This window comes from Dipodomys ordii, unplaced genomic scaffold (assembly GCF_000151885.1).
Source record: "Dipodomys ordii isolate 6190 unplaced genomic scaffold, Dord_2.0 Scaffold47, whole genome shotgun sequence".
NCBI lineage: Eukaryota > Metazoa > Chordata > Mammalia > Rodentia > Heteromyidae > Dipodomys > Dipodomys ordii.
Window position 1 is genome coordinate 4,743,340 of NW_012267263.1, and position 21,576 is coordinate 4,764,915.

Consider the following 21,576-nt stretch of genomic DNA (forward strand, 5'->3'; position numbering starts at 1 on the left):
ATTTTTATTGACTATCCAGGCAGACATTTTACCCCAAATCTCCAGTCAAGGTCTTTTCCAAATAAAGTGCTAAGGGATAGTGTTGCTACAGATTACTGAAAAAGCCAGAATCAATGTTCTAGGAAATGTTTAGTATTTCTTCAGAATGTTCAGCGCTCTTTCAAGTATCAAGTATATATTTATAGGTACATAAGGAAATATTATGTGGCAAATGGAAAGGCTAAGATAGCAATAGTAGATGGTTCATAAATATACAAATTCTTGTTTTCCAGTGCCTAATTCTTTCTACTCTGCTTATATTTCTTAAAAGCAGTTATTTTAGATTGGACATCCTATCATACACTAAATCCTACAGGAAACAATCAGCAGCATTATTAAACTTAAATGTCTTAAAAAGGAAAAAATAATAGATAATAATACTATATCTTAGGCAAATCACAATACTTCTGTACTTCAGTTTCATTAATGGCAAATTATGGGGACTAAAATCTCTAGATTCAAGCTTTAGAATTCAAATAATTTATTCTAATAATAATAATAATTCTATTCTAATAATCCATAAAGTATCAAAAACTTAAGTGTTACTTTATGTTATTATATTGCTAGCCAACTCACATTTTATTTTCTGCCAAGCAAAGATGCTCTTTAAGAAGCTGAATTTCAGATTCTTTTTCTTGAAGTGCTATCTGAGACTGATATTCTTTGTCTCGATTGGCCACCAGCAAAGCTTCTAGATTCTGCATGGAGATTCTCTCATTTGTCATTTGACTCCTGAGGAGTTCTATTTCAGAACGAGCAGAATCTAACTCATTCTCCATCTATATAACAATAGAAAGACATCTATACTTATTTCCATTCATTCACTTAACTGACATATATTATCAAGGACTTATACATTTTTGTAGTATGTTATAAACAATCACTTTTAATATCTGAATTTGAAATTATGTTCTCTCCTTAGCAAATACATATACTACATTTATTATCCAATGCAACTTTCACATCCTCTGATCATCAGAAAAGTTATTAATTCATCAACTTCACATGCAATGAATTTTGATTTCCAGTTTTGATGTTTCTTTGTGCATTTCTGTACAACTGATATAATATCTGTGGTTCTCACTTTCAGTAAAGGGGCTATAAGCCTGTACTGTATAGATATAGAATATACAGAACAGATTTATATTCCCTCTCTTGCTTAGACCTGCAGAGAACTTTTCTTTTTGAAGATTATGAGCCAAAACTATGTACTGAAAGCCAAATATTTCTCTTAAAGAGGAATATTGATATTCAGAAAACACTATAAGAAATTGTTCCTTATCCCATAATATAATAAATCATGTACTAAAAATGAAATGTATGATTTATCCAATAGAGCAAAACTAGGCCACACTAAAGCTACCAGCACAACCATGTTTAATGTAGCATTATTTACCATAGCCAAAATATAGAATCAGCATAGATGCCCTTTGAAAATGTAGTATACATACACAATAGAATTCTACTTGTACCATTTGTAAGGAAATGGAAAAACTTGGAAAAAAAAGTCTATTAAGCTCAGTAAGCCAGACCCAAAGAAACACAGGTTGCATGGTTTCCATTATCTGTGGGAGCTAGAATGTGCCTATAAATCTGTAAGTACACACTAGGTGGTATGCAAGTGGTTACAAATGAATTAACTGAAGTATAATAAACTCTATGGAGAGTTCAAATAATATAATTCTTTTTAAGGAAAACTAAGTCAAAAACCAACAAAATGCCATGAAAATGAGTACTTGTGCAAGAGGGGAGGGTGGGGCCAAGGTAAGAGGGGTAGAAGAATGAAGAGGAGAAAAGGAGAGAATGCAGGCAAGAATTCATTGTATATACCACAGAATTGAGAAAAATAAAGGGTGGGTCAAAGGGCGGTGAAGATGGTAAAGGAATGACCAATCAAGATGCAGTGTATATATGAACTGCTTTGCTAAATGGCAAAAAATTCAATGTATAACCTAAAATTATGGCAACTCCTTTGTACAAATACTTAAAGATAATAAAAATATTCAAAAAAGATAATCTCAACATTCCAGTGATATTAATAAAAATAAGATTACTAGGAGGGAATGCCAAGTACAGCTGTAAAAAGATAGGGGAAAAACATTTTGAGCTAGACATAATGCAGGCTGAAGAATTGCCTCTACAAAGCCTTCTTAGTAAAACTTTTATTCCAATTTATATGTCAACACTGGAAGATCTTTTAGGTCAGAAGCCTATATATTTTGAATGTTATATTTTAAGTGGCAGGCATTCTATCAGGCACAAAGTGGATACAATTAACTCAATTATAATTTTTTAAAACTTAGTAAATAGAGATTAAAAGCATATCATTAGCCAGGAACCAGTGGCTCACACCTGTATTCCTAGCTATTCAGGAGGCTGAGATCTCAGAATAGTGATTCTTAGCCAGCCTGGGCAGAAAATTATGTGTTTATCTCCAATAAACTACTCAGAAAAAGCCAGAAGTGGTGTTGTGGTTCAAGTGGTAGAGCACTAGCCTTGGGCACAAAGAGGCTCAGAGCAGTGTCCATGCCCTGAGTTCAAGCCCCAGGATCATCAACAAAAAACAAACAAAAAAAGGAATACCATTATAATTTTAGCTGAATAACCTCTGACCTCATTATACTCTGCTGACTGCTATGTCAACAAGCTTTATAATTCTACTAATAAAAAGTCGCTGCAAACTGTATACATTCAAGGAACAATTTTCATGTTCTTTAATTTCTTGGAACATAGTGTCATATATTTACTCCTTATATTTTAAGAATAAAATCTAATAAAAATCTAAAAAATAACAGATAAAACCTTAAATCGAAAGAAATGGCTTGCCATACTATTCTATAAAGAATTGTTCTGTGGTATGGTAGTAATATTACAGAAATAGCAATTTGTGAATGTTTTAGTAAGGATTTATTTTAGCATGATAAGATTAAAGTACAGAAAAATAGAGAAACTCTTCCTGCTCTCCGTAGAAGAAATGGAAGTTAGATACTTCTAGCAACAGCAATTCTTTATAGAAGTTTTGTAAAATGTATTACATACCATTTCTATTTCTTGATCTTTAGCAACCAGCTGCCGATTCAGAAGCTCTTTGCTTGAGTCAAGTTTAATACAGAGTTCCCTTGTGGAAGACAAATCTGCAAGTGCAGATACTTTTTCAAACTGAACCTTCTGAAGCTCTTCTTCCATCTTCACAACAGATTTATGTAAGGTTGAAATCTGGGACTTGTAAGACCTTTCTGCATTTAAGTGCTATAAGGACAAAACATTTGATAAATATACATATATATAATTTTTTTAAACTATAACATGGAACATAAAGTGGGGCAAACCTTAAAAAAATACTAATTCACTTAGACCATAGGAAGACCATAGAAAATACTGGTGGTGACTCTATGTTATGAAACCCTCTAGAAATGATACATTCAGGTTTAAGGTTTCTTTACATAAAATTTATGAGCAAGGTGGTCACCTAGCCATTAAAAATATTCTTAGGAGGAAACCTTTCCTACTTGAAAGTTTCCAGGCCCAAAACTAACTGAGATATAATTCATGTTTGGGTTACAGTTCTATTTCCAATTTTAACCATTCAGCAATATAAATGTTGGCAAACACAAAATGTTAGCCACTGCTTCATTCATAGGACCCATTTGTTTTGTTCTCATCTTATATGTTGATATCAATCACAGTATCATAAAATGAGGGCTGATAATTCTCTAACACTAATATTTCTGAGGGAAAGGGATTTGGGGCAAGAATAAAAATATATGCAATTATAAGAAATAAGAGCCAGGTGCCAGTGGCTCATGCCTGTAAGTAATCATAGCTACTCAGGAGGCTGAGATCTGAGGATTGTGGTTCAAAACAGCCTGGGCAGGAAAATATGTGAGACTTATCTCCAATTAGCAACCAGAAAACCAAAAGTGGCTCTGTGGCTCAAGTGGTAGAGTGCTCATCTTGAGCTGAAGCTCAGGAACATTGCCCAGGTCCAGAGTTCATGCCCCACAACCCACAAAAAGGAGGAGGAGGGGGAGGAGGAGGAGTGAGAGGAGGAGGAGGGGGAGGAGGAGGAGTGAGAGGAGGAGGAGGGGGAGGAGGAGGAGTGAGAGGAGGAGGAGGGGGAGGAGCAGGAGGGGAAGGAGGAAGAGGAGGAGAAAGGAGCAGGAGGAATGGTGGTGGTTGAGGTTTGTGTGACTCACACATGTAATACCAGCTACTTGGGAGGTGGAGATCAGCCCAGGCAACAAGTTATTGAGATATCATCTCAAACAAGCTGAGTGCTGTGGTGGAGGTTTAGGTAAGAGGATTGAAGTCCAGGGATGGCCCCAGAAGAAAATTAGACCACTTGAAAAATAAAATAAAGCAAAAAAGGATTTGGGGCATGGTTCAAGTGGTAGAACAAGTACAAAGCCTTGACTTCAAACCCTGATAGCATAAATAATACATGAGATTCAAGTTTTATAAATGTCTTCAAAGTTTCATAGTCATCAGGTTCATGTTTTGAGAAGATCACTTGAGATATTTTAGGCTCTAATAAGATGGTTGATTAAGTTAAAAGCAGAATTGTCTGGATAACACTGAATAATAAAAGTATCTTTTTCAATTCATATTTAGAAAACAGAAAAACCCATTTCCCCAAAAAAAGGAAGAACTGAAGCTATGTTTAAAGATGAAAAGACCCAATAACACAGCAACATATCTTTTTTTTTTTTTTTTTGGTCCAGTAATGGGGCCTGAACTCTGGGCCTGGGCACTGTCCCTCAGCTCTTCAGCTCAAGGCTACCGCTCTACCACTTGAGCCACAGCACCACTTCCAGCTTTTTTATTTTTTCTGCTTATGTGGTGCTGAGGAATCGAACCCAGGGCCTCACGCATGCAAGGCAAGCGTTCTACCACTGAGCCACCTTCCCAGCCCCCACAGCAGCATACCTTTATCAAGGAAGTATAGGAAATAAGGATTTAGGACCACTGGAGAGTTAGAGCTGAGAACTTTAGGGTTAAGGTATGCTCCGTGGTAGAGCACAAAACAAGACAAAATGAAACAAAAATGAGCTACATAATCTGGGATCCCTGAATGCCATATTATAAATGAAAGGGGGTTCAGGGGAGGGAATCCATTCAGTCTCACAGAAAGATCATAAAGAAAGATCTTAATGTGAACAATAACAAAAGACAGACTTACAAAGAATAACAATTAGAATAAAAATGGATGTTTCAACAAAAAAGCAAAAGTTATTTTTGTTTTAAGAAATATTCTCAGCCTAGAACTCTATGCTCAAATAAACTAATTTTCAAGATTGAAGAAGGAATTAGTCTTGAAAGTAATCCAAAGTCATTTTAGACACAGATTGAGAAAATGAATTGTAGAGTTTTGTTTAAAGAAAGTTCTTTTAAAAAAAAGAAATTAATTGGGTGGGGGGCGGGGAAAGGATGGGAAGGGATGGGAAGGGGAAACAAAGGAGGAGGCTACAATCCTTGATAAGAAATGTACTCATTATCTTGCCCATGTAATTGTAACCCCTCTGTACAGTATTTTCACAATAAAAAATGTTTATTAGGGGGGGAGGATTGGGTGGGGAGATGGGGGGGGAGGGTGGGAAGGGATGGAAAGGGGAAACAAAGGAGGAGGCTACAATGCTTGATAAGAAATGTACTCATTATCTTGCCCATGTAATTGTAACCCCTCTGTACAGTATTTTCACAATAAAAAAAAGAAAAAAGAAAAAAAAAGAAATTAAACTTGGAAGGAATAGAATGCAAGTCACAATGATGAAGGACTGGGGCATGTCTCACAAGGTAGAGTATTTGCCTAGCAAGCTTGAAGCCTTGAGTTCAAACCCCAGTACTACTAAAAACAAAGGAAGGAAGGAAGGATAGAGAGAAAGAAAGGAAGGAAGGATAGAGAGAAAGAAAAGAAAGAAAGAAAAAAGAAGAAAGGAAGGAAGGAAGGAAAAAGAGGAAGGAAGGGGGGAGGGAGGAAGGGAGGAAAAGAAAAGAAAAAAGAAGTAATGAAGAGTAAAGATTTTGTAAACATATGGGTAGATACAGTTAAGTATTGACCAAATGAACCATAATAATGAATTGTTTGGGGAAATACAAAAAGACAAGCTGAAACTAAAGAAGTATACAACAATTACATGAAAGATTAGTGTATGTGTGACAGTGAAAGAGCAAGAAAGTACGTAGGATAAGGAGCTGAGTGTTCATTGTTTAAATATTCTTAGATAGACATTATTTAGAAGGAGAGTTGGTGATATTAACAATAGACTTTGTTAAATATACATTACAATTGTAAATTCTACAGGAATAAATATAAAATATATAACTTCCAAACCTAAGAGCAGTGGTGGATAGAGGTAAAGAAAATAACCATAATAAGTAGAAAACATGAAATAAATAGGAAAGTATTTAATCTAAATGTACTAATAATACAAATAAATGCAAATGATTAAGCTTATCAGTTAATAAATATTATTGGATTGGATTTTTAAGTCATGTTATATGATGTTTATTCGAGACAAACAGCTGGGAGCAAAGAAATTAAAAAAAAAAACATATATCATGCTTCTGTTTCCACAACAGCATAAATGGGATAGAACATATCCTCTCATCATTAAAAAACAAAACAATCCTGGCTTAAGCTACTTTCAGACGCTGAACAAAATGCAGCTGTCATGTTTGAGAGAAGAAAAAGAACCAAGGACAATCCCTATGATCACCCAGCTTTCTGTCTGGAGAACCTTTCCAGTCCATTGTTTAAGGAGGGAAATTCCAATCAGAGTACAATGATTTTGCCAAGGTGTGTCATAAATATAAAGAATCTATACCCACACACACACACACACACACACACACACACACACACACGATCCCCAGAATGCACCTAATAGTTGTCTTGAGTCTGCTGAATACTAAGACATGAATGTCTATGGGCAAACTCCTGAAGACTGAGTTAAGAACATACATGGAGGGGCTGGGAAGGTGGCTTAGTGGTAGAGTGCTTGCCTTATATGCATGAGGCCCTGGGTTCGATTCCTCAGCACCACATAAGCAGTAAAAGCCGGAAATGGCACTGTGGCTCAAGTGGTAGAGCGCTAGGCTTGAGCTGAAGAGCTGAGGGACAGCGCCCAGGCCCAGAGTTCAAGCCCCACAACCAGCAAAAAAAAAAAAAAAAAGAATATACATGGAGCTCTATGATAAACAGTTGCAGAGTTTGAATCTGTCATAATAGTGAGTCCTTAATGGACACCTTTGGCAGTGTTCTTTTTATAGATGCCTCAGAAAGGCCAGACTTAAACTGAAAAGCTAAACCACTTGCATAGGAAAGGCTACTTAAGACCTGACCCATCAAGGTTTAAGAACCATCTGAAAGGGAGCAGTTGGGCTAGGCATTAGTGTATCATGCCTATAATCCTAACTTCTCAGAAGGCTGAGATCTAAGAATCATGTTTCAAAGGAGGCCTAGGCAAGAAAGTCTGTGAGACTCATCTCCAATATTAAGCACCAAAAAAGCCAGAAGTCAAGCTGTGGCCCAAAGGGCCACAGAGGTACACAGTTTTAGTTTTAAGTGAAAAAAACTCAGATACCGTGCACTAGGCTCTGAGTTCAAGCCTCAGTAATTGGGGAGAAAAATTCTAGACATATAAACTTGAGGAAAAACATGCCCCATGATCAGAACAAAAAGCCAGTGTAAGCATGCAAAAATAAGAGATGTTATAGTATTAGAAGATAAAGCCTTACGAGCAAATATTATCCAGATTAGAGGGAATAAAGGTCTGAATTTCCATGTTTCTATAAATAAAAATATAGACAAAATACAAGGGGAAAAGCTTTCAAATAACAGTAGTGCTGGGCATTCGTGCTGGGCACTCTTGCCTGTAATCCCAGCTACTGGGAGGCTGAGATCTGAGCATCACAGTCCACAGCCAGCCTAGGCAGGAAAGTCCTTAAGACTCTTATCTTCAATGAACTTCTAAAAAGTCAGAACTGGAGCTGTGACTGAAGTGGTGGTATGCTAGCCTTGAGCAAAAATGCCCAGAGACAGTGCCCAGGCCCTGAGCTTGAGCCTCAGGACCAGCACAAAAACAAAAACTAATAACAGATAGAAAATAGCACAGAATATGATCATCACAAAAAGGAAGGTAAACCCCAAAGTAACAGAATGTCTTGCCTAGTTGTAAATTCAGGATGAAAATTTAGGAAGTAGGAATCAAAATACAGTCTAATGATCTCACTGTGATTAAGAGACAAGAATCAAATTTTAGGAAAGCTCAAATTTTAGACTAGAATTTCTAAAGAGCAGCGGAGAGAAGGAAGACATGCAGAGAGTAATGCCAGAAGTCTGTATACTCATAAATAAAATTCTCTAAGGCCATGCAAAAGAAACAAAACATTTCCTAGGAAAGAAAAAATTCAGAAAAACTGTAAGACAGGCAACTCCCACATTTCATGTAGGACCAGAAATCATTTAATATCTCATCAGCCAGAATGTGTATATTTTGAACACTGTATTGAAAATGTAAAGCATTTGACAGAGATGCAAAGAAATTCCATACCCCTTAGCAGTGAGGATAAATTAAACTCTAAAATAAAAAACATTTTAAGCTTTTTTTATTTTTATACTTTTTTTATTGTAAAGATACTGTACAATGAACCCCAAGATAGAGACACAAGAGGTTTTTTTTAAATCTTTTTTGCTGTTGTTTTTAATGTACTTATAATACACTATGTGATTCTTTTGTTGTTTTTTTTTTGTATGTTCTTCCCCCATGGTATATTTGTATTTGATTCCAGTGCCCTGTATCATGTATATACATTTTCTAATTTGGGGAGGGGAAAGGAAATAACAAAATGCTGAAATAAGGATACAGGTTGACCCATTGTAACAATGAGATGTACAAGACACTATGTTGAAAATGAACTTTACAACTTCCATGAGGGGGTAGGGAGGAGTAGGGAAGGTGGGGAGGGAAGGAATGGTAACAATGCTCCAGCATAAAATAAATAACATTCTTAAGGAGCTTAAAAATGATCAAAAAGATTGCATGAAACTTGTGGGCAGGGACAGAAGGGGAAAACTGAGAGAGAACAAAGGAAGGGGTAATATTGTCCAAACAGAAATGTACTCATTACCTGACTTACAAAACAATAACCCCTCTGAACATCACCCTTATAATAACAATTAAAAATTTAAAAAGATTCCATGACTAGCAAATAATTTAACTGCTTGGCAGGATAAACTATAATAGTTTAAAAACCCACCACTTAAAATTAACAATGTCTAAAATCTAATCAGAGATTAACTGGATATGCTCAAAACTAGGAATATGGGATTAATAACTAAGAAAAAATCAGTCAATAGACACAAAAGCAAATATTTTAGAGATGATAGAATTAGCAAACAAGGACACTAAAATAGCTATTATAAATATGCTCAATAACATCAAGAATTAAAATATAAAAATAATAAAAGAAAATGGAAAGACATTAAAAATAACCAAGTACAATTTTGGAGATAAAGAAGGTAGTATCATAAATGAATACCATACTGAATGATGTCAATCGTAAATTAGATTAAAAAGAGATAACTATGCAAAATGAAACACACACATATACACAAAACCCACTGGGGGTGGGGGAACAGATAGAGCTTTTAGTAATTTGTGGAACACTATTGAGTGATCTTAGTACTAGTACTTTGAATTATAAAAGGAGAAGACATAAGGGAGAGACCAAAAAATATTTGAAGGAATAATAGCCAAAATTGAAGCAAGAATTCATTGTAAATATCACAGAATTGATGAAAGTAAAGGAAGGGGTGGGCCAAAGAGGGGTGAAGATGTTGAAGTGATAACATAGATCCAGGTGCATTGTATATATAAATTGCCTTGTTAAATGGCAAAGAAATTCAATGTATAACCTAAAACTTAAGAAAAGTGAAGGAAGGGGTGGGTTGGGAGGGGTGGGTGAGAATGTTTAAATAAACTGTTTTGTCAAATGGCAACTCCTTTGTGCAACTACTTAAAGATACTAAAAACAGTAAGAAGAAAGAAATACAAGCCAAATATATATTTGAATTTGATAAAAATTTATAACCCTAAGGAACCATCAGAGTAACCTCTATAAAAGAATTTTAGAGATATGTATGCCATTAATTTAAAAACTTCAATGAAGTGGAAAAAACGTTATAGAAAGCACAAACTATTAAAACTGACACAAGACACAATTAACTGAATAACCTATAACAACAAAGAGGCTGATTAGCCATTTTGAAAATTCCCACAAAGAGCAGGTCTAGATTGCTTTACTGGCAAATTCTATCAGACCTTTAAAAAAATCTGCAAATATATATATATATATATATATATGTATGTATGTATACACACACACACACACACACACACACACACACACACACACAAATTCTTACCAGAAATCGAAGAAGAGGGAGGGAATGCTTCTAAAGTTGTCCTATGAAGACAATATTATTCTGACATCAAAATCAAACAAGATATTTCAAGGAAGATATTCTTAGGAATAGACACAAAATCTTCCTTGACATTAACAAATACAAAACAAAACACTATGTAAAAGTAATTATGTACTATGGACAATTAGGTTTTATCTCAAGAAAGAAAAACTGGTTTAGTATCCCCAAATCAACTAATTTTTTTTTTGTTTTTTGTTTTATGTTTCTTGAGTTTTTTTTTTTTTTTTGGTTGGTCGTGGGGCCTGAACTCTGGACCCGGGCGCTGTCCCTCAGCTCCAGTTCAAGGCAAGCATTCTACCACAGCAGCACTTCTGGCTTTTTCTGCTTATGTGGTGCTGAGGAATCGAACCCATGTATGCAAGACAAGCATGCAAGACTCTACTACTGAGCCCAGCCCCTCAACTAATTTAACATATCTATAAAATAAGAATTCCAAACCACACAATTATCTTGACACTTAAGAAGTCATTTGACAAAATGCAGAACCTTTTATTATAAATATATACTACAATTTATGAATAAAGGAAACCTACTCAACTTTATAATAAGCATCTATGAAGAATCTTAAGCCATATTTGTTGACCACACTTGACAGTCAAAAGACTTTCCCTTAAGGAACAAGGTAAAGTTGTCTCTACTCAACACTTGTATTTAATACTATCGTTGAAGTTCTAGGCAAGGCAAGAAAAAAATAAAAGCTATTCAGGCTGGAAAGAAAAAAAACTTTATTTTAAAATGAAATTACTTTGGATCTGGAAAATCCTAAGGAATCCACTAAAATCTAAATTTCAGCAATGTTTCAGGAACAAGATAAATACAATATACAAAAACCATGGCATTTTTATACAGTTGCAATATTGAATATAAAAATGAGCCAGATTTTAGTGGCTTACACCTATAATTCTAACTATTCAAGAGGCTGAGATCTAGAGGATTGTAATCTAAAGCAGCCTGGGCAGAAAAGTCAATGAGACTCTATCTCCAAACAAGCAAGCCAAATAAGCACAAAACCCTAAGCTCAAAACCTAGTAAAGGCAAAAAAAAAAAAAATAGGATTTTTTACAAAAGCAAACTAAAAGAATTACTTAGAAAAATTAACACAGAAGGTATAACATAATCTAAAACAAAATATTGTTGAAATAAAGATATAGTAAAGGGAACTATATCCTGTGTATATGAATCAGAAGACTTTGTATCAGACCCTGGTGTTACAGTGCTTTCCTAGGATGCAAGGGCCCTGACTTCACGTAGGAATGGGGGTGTAGCTCAGAGCACATGCTTAGCATCTTTAAGATGCTTGAGGTAAACCCCAAAATTACATACCACCAAAAACAATACAAAAGGAGAATAAAAGGCTTTTTATTGCTAAAATGGTCACATTTCCCAATTTAATCTGTCAAGTCAACACAATACCTAGTATAATCCCAAAGAGCTTTCTTTTAGAAAGCTTGGCTATAGTTCATTAATGTTTTTATAAAGGTGCTAAGCTAATTCAGTGGAGGAAGAATTAGTCTTTTCTACAAGTGGTGCTAAGACAACTAGACAGCCATATGAAGATCACTGAATTCACACCATGTACTTGACATCATGTACAAAAGTTAACAATAATCAAAGGCCTAAATGGAAGTGGAATGAGGAGACTGATATCTGGATACAGTGGTTCCTTTTGAGGTAATGAAGATGATGGTGGCACAATTCTATGAATATACCAAATGCCCTGAAATACATACTTTAAATAAGTGAAGTATAATGAAAATGAATTATTCTCAAAGCCATTGAAAAATATTGTAACTCAGGAATATATAAGATTAAGATTGAGTATGAGCTGGGCACTGGTGGCTCAATCCTGTATTCCTAATTATTAAGGAAGCTGAGATCTGAGGATCATAGTTTAAAGCCATCTGGGACAGGAAAGTCTCCAAAGAGGGGGTTGACTCAAGTGGCTCAAAACTTGTAAACTGTAGGCTAACAAATAAGGAGAAATTTCCAGGCATAAATGCAAATAAAGATACACAGAAACTAATAGAATGTGATGTCATTTATTCTAAAACTCATTGGAGAGAATTCAGTAAGGGCTAAATATAATCAAAGTAACTTTGAGAAATATTATTCCTCCCCTGTGTTATGACTCATCAAAGAACTGCAATAGCCATAAAAGAATATCGTTCAAAGGGTGGATACATAAACCAATGGAATAGAATGGCTGGGAACTTGACAAATTAAACATATTTCAGTGAGGAAAAGGTGATTAATATCCATATACAAAAATCAGAGATATTTCTATTTCAAACTATACACAAATAAATTTCAAGTAATTAAAGACCTAAAAGTAAAGGGCACAATTCCATATAGATTTAAGAATAACTTCGTTTTTTGTTGTTGTTGTTTGTTTTTTTTCTCGGTCATGGGGCTTGAACTCTGGGCCTGGGCTTCAGCTCAAGGTAATGCTCTACCACATGAGCTACAGCACCACTTCTGGTTTTGTGGTAGTTAATTGGAGATGAGACTCAAGGACTTTCTTGCCCAGGCTGGCTTTGAACAATCCGCAGATCTCAGCCACCCAAGTAGCTAGGATTACAGGCCTGAATAACTTTGGTTTTTTATTTTTTATTTTATTTTATTTTTGTCGGTCATGGGGACTGAACTCTGGGCCTGGGTACTGTCCTTCAGCAATTCAGTTTAAGGCTAGCGCACTACCACTTGAACCACAGTGCCACTTCCGGCTTTTTTCTGCTTATGTGGTGCTAAGGAATCAAACCCAGGGCCTCATGTGTATGAGACAAGCACTCTATCACTGAGCCAACTTCCCAGCCCCTAACTTTGATTTTTTAATTGACATTTGTACTTATTTATGGGACACAGTACTATAATTTGATACATGTATATAATGTATAAGAATTAAATCAGAGCAATAACCATTTAAATCACACACACACACACACATATATAGATATATATGTATTTATCATTTCTGTGTTGGACTCTTCAAATTCTCCTCCAGATATTCTGTTATACACTCTAGTAAACCTCTGTGCTGATGAACTTTAGAACTATTCTTCCTCTAACTACTTTGGTATCGATTACCCACATTTTTTCTATTTTCCCTCCCTCCTATGCTTCCCAGACTCCAGAGGAAAAAAAATTAAATAAAATGTAGGAAAAATACCTTTCTGGCCTTGGAACAATAACTGATATCTAAAACATGACATAAAAGCATGAAGCACATAGAAAGACTAATAATCCTGAATGCATCAGAGTTTAACATGTCTTTATACTGCAAGTAAATAGAAAAGGCAAGACACAAATAAGGGGTAATAGACATATCTTCAAAAGGTTTATTATCAAGAACATATAAAGAATTACTATAAATAGGTGTTTAAAAATAATAGAAAGGTGAAATTAAAGAAAATAGTGAAGTTTAAGACAATGTAATTCAAGAAAAATTCATCAAATAATCCTGAGTAGCCAAGGAATATGAAAAGATCCTTAATTCACTTGTAAGGTCTTAATTATATAAAGCACAGATTTGTATTTGAGAAAATTGTAACTTATGGTTTCTAGAGGGAAATGAAAACTTTAGAAAGCAATAGTTAGAAGTATATTTTAGGTCCAATTACTGATTTCTAGAAATGAACTTCTTAGAAATAAAGCCAAGGGAAATGTAGGTTTGTCACAAGCATTTTATTATAGAAAATGAGAAAATTAAATTTCCTTCAATATGGTAATGACTTAAACTGGAAAATATGTCAGTATTTGAATAAGGTATAGCACGATAAGTATCAACATAGAAAATATTTAAGCTAGTGTTGAATAAAGTATAGGCACTATGTGAATCAAAATAGAAGGCATCAGCCCTGGGAAGGTGGCTCAGTGGCAGAGTGCTTGCCTTGCATCCATGAGGCCCTAGGTTCGATTCCTCAGCCCCACATAAGCAGAAAAAGCCAGAAGTGGGGCTGAGGCTCAAGTGGTAGAGCACTGGTCTACAGCTGAAGAGCTGGGGGACAGCGCCCAGGCCCAGAGTTCAGGCCCCACAATTGGCATTAAAAAAAATGGAAGGCTTCAAATTTACAATATTTAGGGAAAAAAGACCAGTTTCAAATAGATATCTACAGTATGTTATTGCTTAACTTTTAGAAACAAAACAATATGTATCATTAATGGGAGATAGATATTTAGAAAAAGTATACATACTTGCAAAAGAGATAGACATAGTTATATGAATATTCATAAACTAATAGAGGGAAGGAAGGGAGGAGTGGAAAGATGAGAAGTTATATCTGTAATGCTTTTTTCTTTAAGCAGAAATATAATAAACAAATACATCAAAATGCTAGCATACTTACATCTGAGGATGGAAATAGGTGTGTCTATTTTATTACTTTTGGGGGGCAGTTTTGGGATTTGAACTCAGGGTCTTCCACTTAGTAGGCAAGTTTTCTACCACTTAAACCATACCTCCAGCCCCTCACTTTTTGCCATTTTTTGTATATTTGTAATAGTTTCTAATTTCAATTATAAAATTATAAGATTATGGTTTTAGGGTAAATAAGAAATTAGAGGAGGGGCTGGGAAGTTGGCTCAGTGGTAGAGCGCTTGCCTTGCATGCTTGAGGCCCTGGGTTCGATTCCTCAGCACCACATAAGCAAAAAGAAAAAAAAAGCCGGAAATTAGAGGAAAACCAGGGTAGATAAAAGGAGGCTACATTTCACAGAGTCAAAAAAAAATCTTCTTTTAAATATGATGCAGGATATATTATAAGCACATTGTTCCAAACTTACTTGCTCAACCTCTCTGTTGAGAGCTTCTACTTTTTCTTTTAATCTGTTACTCTCTGCTTCAGCAGTGATAAGTTCCAATTTGAGGGTATTGTTATCTGCCTCCATTTGACGAGCCTTATTTTCCCAGTTTTCAGCATCTTCATTGGCTTTTCGGAGTTGATCCATTATTTGCCGGTTCTCAGATTCCTGAAAAGCAAATCATAGGTATCATCTTAAAACTTCTTAGACAGTCAATAAATGATATATATTAAAATTCTATTTTTAAATCACTTATAATTCACTTCCCACATTTGTAACATAACCTTGAGAAAATCTATCTTAGAGAATAGTGCCATTAGAATCTGCCCTGCTTCAGCCACGATTATCCCCTTAGTAAATTTAAGTTCATTACTATCTCAGGAGAGGATCTCAAGGGCTCAATAGCTATGTGTATAAGATCATACAAAATGATGCTTATCAAAATTAGCTCCAAGAAATGATGGAAGTAAGAGGTTCTTTTTTATTAAACTGTTTTCAGTTCTTTTTCTTTTCTTCTTTCCTTTTTTTCTTTGGCTTATTCTCTACTGTTGCTGTCCTTTATTTCTGTACCCTTTGTCTTGTATATAAGTTTATCTGATTTGGGAAGGGGAAGCATAGAAATGGTGAGCCAAAGGGTGAACCAATTCAGCAGTGAAACCTACTAGACACTGTGTTAGAAATGAACTATACAACTTTGTGGGAAGGGAAGTCAGGAGGGGAAAAACTGGGAGAGAATGAGGGAGGAGTGATACTGTTCAAAAGGAAATGTACTCACTACCTGAATAATGTAACTGCAACCCCTCTGTACATTACTTTTACAATAAAATTTAAAAAGAAAACCTGGATAAACATGTTCTTATATTTCCTTTATTCAAATGGGATTCTCACTGCCTCCTTTTCCTATTTGTCTGATTATCTCCTACTTGCTGGTCTGGTTTCTGAGCCTCTAGACTTTTGCATCTGTTAATTCCCTGCTCCTGACTACTTTACTGGGTAGTACTGAAAGCTTCTCTGTATTCTTATACATCTGTCAATTTCTGATGACTCTTGATTTAGAGCATTTCCTCTGTTTTCTGTCTTCATTCAAAACCCTCGCCTTAATTTTCCTTATTATGGTATATTATTCACCTTTGCTTGTTATCTTAATATTACTTGCTTGAAATTACTCAGAAATAAAATATCAAACCTATACCAATAAAGACTTTTATAAATATGCATTCATGCATAAACTATACAAATCAGACCATTTTTGCAGTGGTAATCAAACCCAGAGCCTTACACATGCTAGGGAAGCACTCTACCACTTAGCTACATCCCCAGCCCTGTGAGACCAATTTTTTTTAAACCTTCAAGGTTATAACTGTATTGGTTGAAGTAAGATGTTTTTCTTGAGGGAAAATTTCAGTTCCATAGTGACATATCTTAGTAGTATGGTTTGGCCAACTCATTCTAAAACATCAATTATAATTTCAGTAATTAATAAAAGGCACTGGATCTGTTTCTCCTGTTAATAAATACTGCATTTCTCTATCAGAGTCCTGGGCTAAATAAAATAGCAAAATTGCAATATGTCTCATCATATAAGTCTTTCGGATCAGATCTGCATTCTCACAATTAACATCACTTAATAGTAATAAACTGGTTCAAATCCAGTTAATATTGCCACCTTGTGGCCTTTAATGTGAAGGATTGTTGCCAAGGTTTACATATTTCACATTTGCCATAGTAACCTAATATATGTTTTTCCATGCCATAATAAAAATACTAACCATCTAAGGAATATGTGCTTGGAAGATAACTGGTATAATTCATGTACACTGAATTTTACCCATGCTAAAGTTAAAGGGATGCATTCCTCTTTAACTTTCTGTAGTACTTACTATCTCTGCTATTTGTTTAAAGCTGCCATATATATATATATATATATATATATATGTATATATATATACATATAAATATGGTTTATGTAGTTAGGAATATATATACCGTCTCCCCAATAACACTTCTATTTATCATAGATAGGGATTGTTTTTAATATTAAATTTGATTTTGTGAACAAGTAATAAGAAGGATTTCATAAAATGTGCCTCTTGTCCTCTAATCCCCTCTGTAGTTCTCCATCTCCATTCAGAAGTCATATTAATACTGTTTTTTTTATCCTCTCCGAGCATTGCAGGGCCTGAGATAGACAACATCACAAGGAAAATGAAGCTGTTCATTGTATTCCTCTACTTGGTGCCTCTTACATACTGTACTCAAAGTTCTCTCTGGCCACTCACAAAGCTCTCTGCAATGTTCCACCTGTTTCAACTGAAATTCTTTGTACTACTTGCCTGAATTGTGGTCATAACATCTCTTAATTGTTCTTTCTAGCCTTCCACTCCTAATTAATTCTTTCTCACATCTCCAGAATCATCTTTCTGAAGGTAATTCTTTTCTGTGTTTATTATTAATCTTTTTACTATTATTTTCTAAACTTCCTGAAAATAAGGGTGCCTGTGGCCAATCTGCCTCATCAAGAACTTTGTATGGCCCTGAAAGCTGTTATACATATTCAAATGGCCCTTAGCAAACAAATAAAAAAGGTTCCTCATCCTAGTGTGAAAGGTACATAGATATTCTTAAGTTACCTTCCCAGATATTAGTGAGACTAAATATATGTTAATTCATCATTTTCAAAATTAAAATATTTTATATAGTAAGGTAAGACCTGATTCACCTGTTATGAGTGTGATAACTAAAATAATATTTATGAAAATTTTTAGGTATCATGAGCAAAGAGGAAAAGAAATGTACATACTTCAGACTTTAATATATTTTTCAGCTTGTTAACTTCCAAATTAGTATCTTGGACCTTCTGTTTTATGTCATTAAGTTCATTATGTGTATCATTCAATTTTTTGGACAGTGCCTATAAAAAAGAGATAGCTAGATTTGACTATAACTAATAAAAATTTCTACACATAAAAACAATACATCAAACATTTAAACATTTGCAACAAATAAATAAAATTAATATACCACATATGTAATACATAAAAATGGTGAGGAAACATAAAGCCCAGGTGTAAATGGGCAAAGAACCCAAAGAGACAGTCCACAGAAAGTTAACATAAGTAGACAGTGCTTGAAAACTAAATTTTACTAATCAAAAGAAAAACCAATTAAAACAAATATTATTTTTTCCACCAAATTAGTATAGATTTAAAACTTTGGTTATAGAAAAGAATAGGCATTTTTACTTAGTGTCTGCTCCAAACACAAATCTGCAAGAGGCAAATGTATGATCCACCATATGATGGTGTATGAAGAAACATTTTAAATGTTCATAAAACAAAGATGAAAATGTTGATTATTGTTAAAGATGGATGTAGGTACATAGGAGTTCACAAAATTTGAAAATATGTCTAATCTAAATTTTTTAACTTAAAAAAGAAACAGTGTGAGTAATTATCAAGCATGTGCAAGGCCTTAGGTTCAATCCTGATTCAAACAAACTTCAAACAAAAAAGTTTAAAAGAAACTTCATAGGCTTTGATTCAATTTGATACGTCTAATAAAATTTGATGAAAGAAAACGCTCATTAAGGCACTGTTTAATAAAACAGTCACCTTAGTGTGATGTAGTACATCTGCATGGTGGTATAACTATATTACAGAATAGTACTTATCTGTGAGAAATATTTAAGGTCATTTTTTATAATAAAAGAAAATGTCATCCTCAGTGCATCTTTTTAAAAGGTCAGGCTCCAGAGTTCATAAATAACTCCTTATTTCACTTTGCTAAAAATGTAGCATCAAAGATAAAAGTTTTTCAAGTTTTCATTTTCCAAATCTTTTATAATACTAATTAACCTGTGGTCCTTTGAGCTTTAGTTATTTTGAGGATTGGATATCACACTTATGCCTGGATGGCCTGGACTATCATCCTTTTATGCTTGCCATGGTAGATGGGATGACAGTTGTGCTCCACCACGCCAGCTATTGGCTGAGATGAGGTCTTTCTAACTTCTTGCCCAGGCTGGCTTTGAACCTGAATCCTCTCAACATCTATCTAATAAGTAGCTGGAATTACAGACATGGACCACTGGTGCCTAACATTAAGATCATTTTATATAATTAACAACGTTTTCCATTTTATAGTTGTTTATATGAATTTTAAATCTTTTAAAAGTAGGTTCTTATAATGAAAAGTAAACATACGGAAAGTAAAACCAAAGAAGGTTTGTGTATTCAAACATGCATATCCTCTAGTATGAAAGTACTTTCTACTAAATGTTCATTCTTGTTTCTTTATTGTATTACACTTTATATCTAGAAATTCATATTCTAGAAAATTCATCTGAAAATAATATGGCATATTCTGCTATAAAAGTAAAAATGAGGGGCTGGGAATGTGGCTTAGTGGTAGAGTGCTTGCCTAGGATACATGAAGCTCTGGGTTCAATTCCTCAGTTCCACATAAACAGAAAAAGTCCAAAGTGGCACTGTGGCTCAAGTGGCAGAGTGCTAGCCTTGGGCAGAAGCAGCTCAGTGCCCAAGCCCTGAGTTCAAGTCCCAGGACTGACAAAAAAAAAAGTGAAAATGAAATGGCTATTCTGGTGTCTAAGCTTTTCTACAAAGTAAAAACTGTCACAGAAGAATTTTGTTGTTGTTGTTGTTGGATAAAAAGATTCTAGGATAACATGTACCTGGTTTTCTTGTTTGGCTTTGGCAAACTGTTCTTGGAGAGCGTCATTCTCATGAGCCAAGATATCTCTTTCCCTAGCAATTTGACCCAGCTCATCATTTGTTTCCTCCAGTTGCCGGCGCATTCTGGAAATATCTTGTTCACACATAATTAGGGCTTCTGTAGACTGTCTATTCCACAAATCAAATAGTACATAAGAAGAGTCATTTTACTGAAACAGAATAACAAATTCTCACAAGACAGAAGATGAACAGTTAGCATGGAAATATTTGAAGAAGTTTAAAACATGTTTAAATTTATTGGCATACTGTTTAAATACTACAAAGACAGCACATTCAGATTTTTCTTCTTTGCCAACATTTACTATAAAAAGTGTATTAAATATACAAATAGTCAATGATTTGCTAAATGTTTAATATTTCTGATACTCGATAATAGTAGGAAAACCAGCCTGGAGAGCCGGTGGCTCACGCCTGTAATCTTAGCTACTCAGGAGGCTGAGATCTGACAATCACGGTTCAAAGCCAGCCTGGGCAGGAAAGTCTGTGAGACTCAACTCCAATAAACCACTCAGAAAACTGGAAGTGGTGGTGTGGCTCAAGTGGTAGAGTTACTTTGAACTGAAGAGCTGAGGGACAAAGCCCAGGCCCACCACCCATAAAAAAAGTAAAGCCTTCTTCACAATAACTCTAGCTGCTTAATTTATTCTATAGTTTCTTCCTCTGTCCTCTTAAAAGTTAATGTTTTTCAAGGTTCAAAACCTAGCCTCATGATTTATCTCCCTCCAGCCCATGTCTCAGAGGATTCTAGTCATATTCATGGCTTCCAAACCCATCTATACTCAGATGACTCCAGAATCATTAACTCCAGCATTCATCCACCTCCTTGTAAATAATCCAGATTCATGCTTATGGATATTTCTACCCAAAAAAAAGTCTCAAAAGTTCTTCCACGTCTGAGATGAAAATTACTTTTCTCCTCACACTTCTGTCATGTTCAGTATCCATGCTTAGCTGGAAACTTGAAATTTTCCTAGAGCCCTCCCTTATAAACATCTCATTTCTTCTCTCCTTGAGTTGCTAAAGCAATTTAACATCACCTCTTCAGTCTGGCTAATCAAATACCAAACTTTCCTGAAAGTTCTCAAATTACTTTCCCCAAAGGATAAAAATAAGCAGGACCCAGTGGCTCACCCCTGTAATCCTAGCTACTCAGGAGACTGAGATCTGAGGATGGCAGTTCAAAACCATCTCTGGCAGAAGGCCATGAGATTTCTTATATCCAATTAACAAGCAAAAAGCCAGAAGTAAAGCTGTGGTTTAAATGGTAGAGTGTCAGCCTGGAGTGAAAAGGCTGAAGGACAGAGAGCAAGTCCTGAGTTCAAGTCCTAGTACTGGCATGAGAGAGAGAAAGAGAAAGAAAGAGGGAGAGAAAGAGAAAGAAAGGGGGAAAGGGAGAAAGGGAGGAAGGAAGGAAGGGAAGAAGAAAGAGAGGGAGGGAAGAAGGTAAGGAAGAAAGGGAGGGAGGGAGGGAGGGAGGGAGGGAGGAAGGAAGGAAGGAAGGAAG

At 35.1% G+C, this 21,576-nt stretch overlaps 1 protein-coding gene across 1 annotated transcript in view; it reads right to left on the reverse strand.

Moving 5' to 3' along the window:
• Tsga10 (testis specific, 10) overlaps positions 1-21,576 on the reverse strand; it is a 108,084-nt gene that overhangs the window by 10,797 nt on the left and 75,711 nt on the right. The window contains exons 10-14 of the mRNA XM_013019733.1: positions 20,012-20,180; positions 18,122-18,232; positions 15,304-15,489; positions 3,079-3,288; positions 616-818 (exon numbers count right to left, since the gene is read on the reverse strand). Coding sequence (XP_012875187.1) covers positions 616-818; positions 3,079-3,288; positions 15,304-15,489; positions 18,122-18,232; positions 20,012-20,180 — 879 coding nt within the window. The remainder of the gene's footprint in view (positions 1-615; positions 819-3,078; positions 3,289-15,303; positions 15,490-18,121; positions 18,233-20,011; positions 20,181-21,576) is intronic.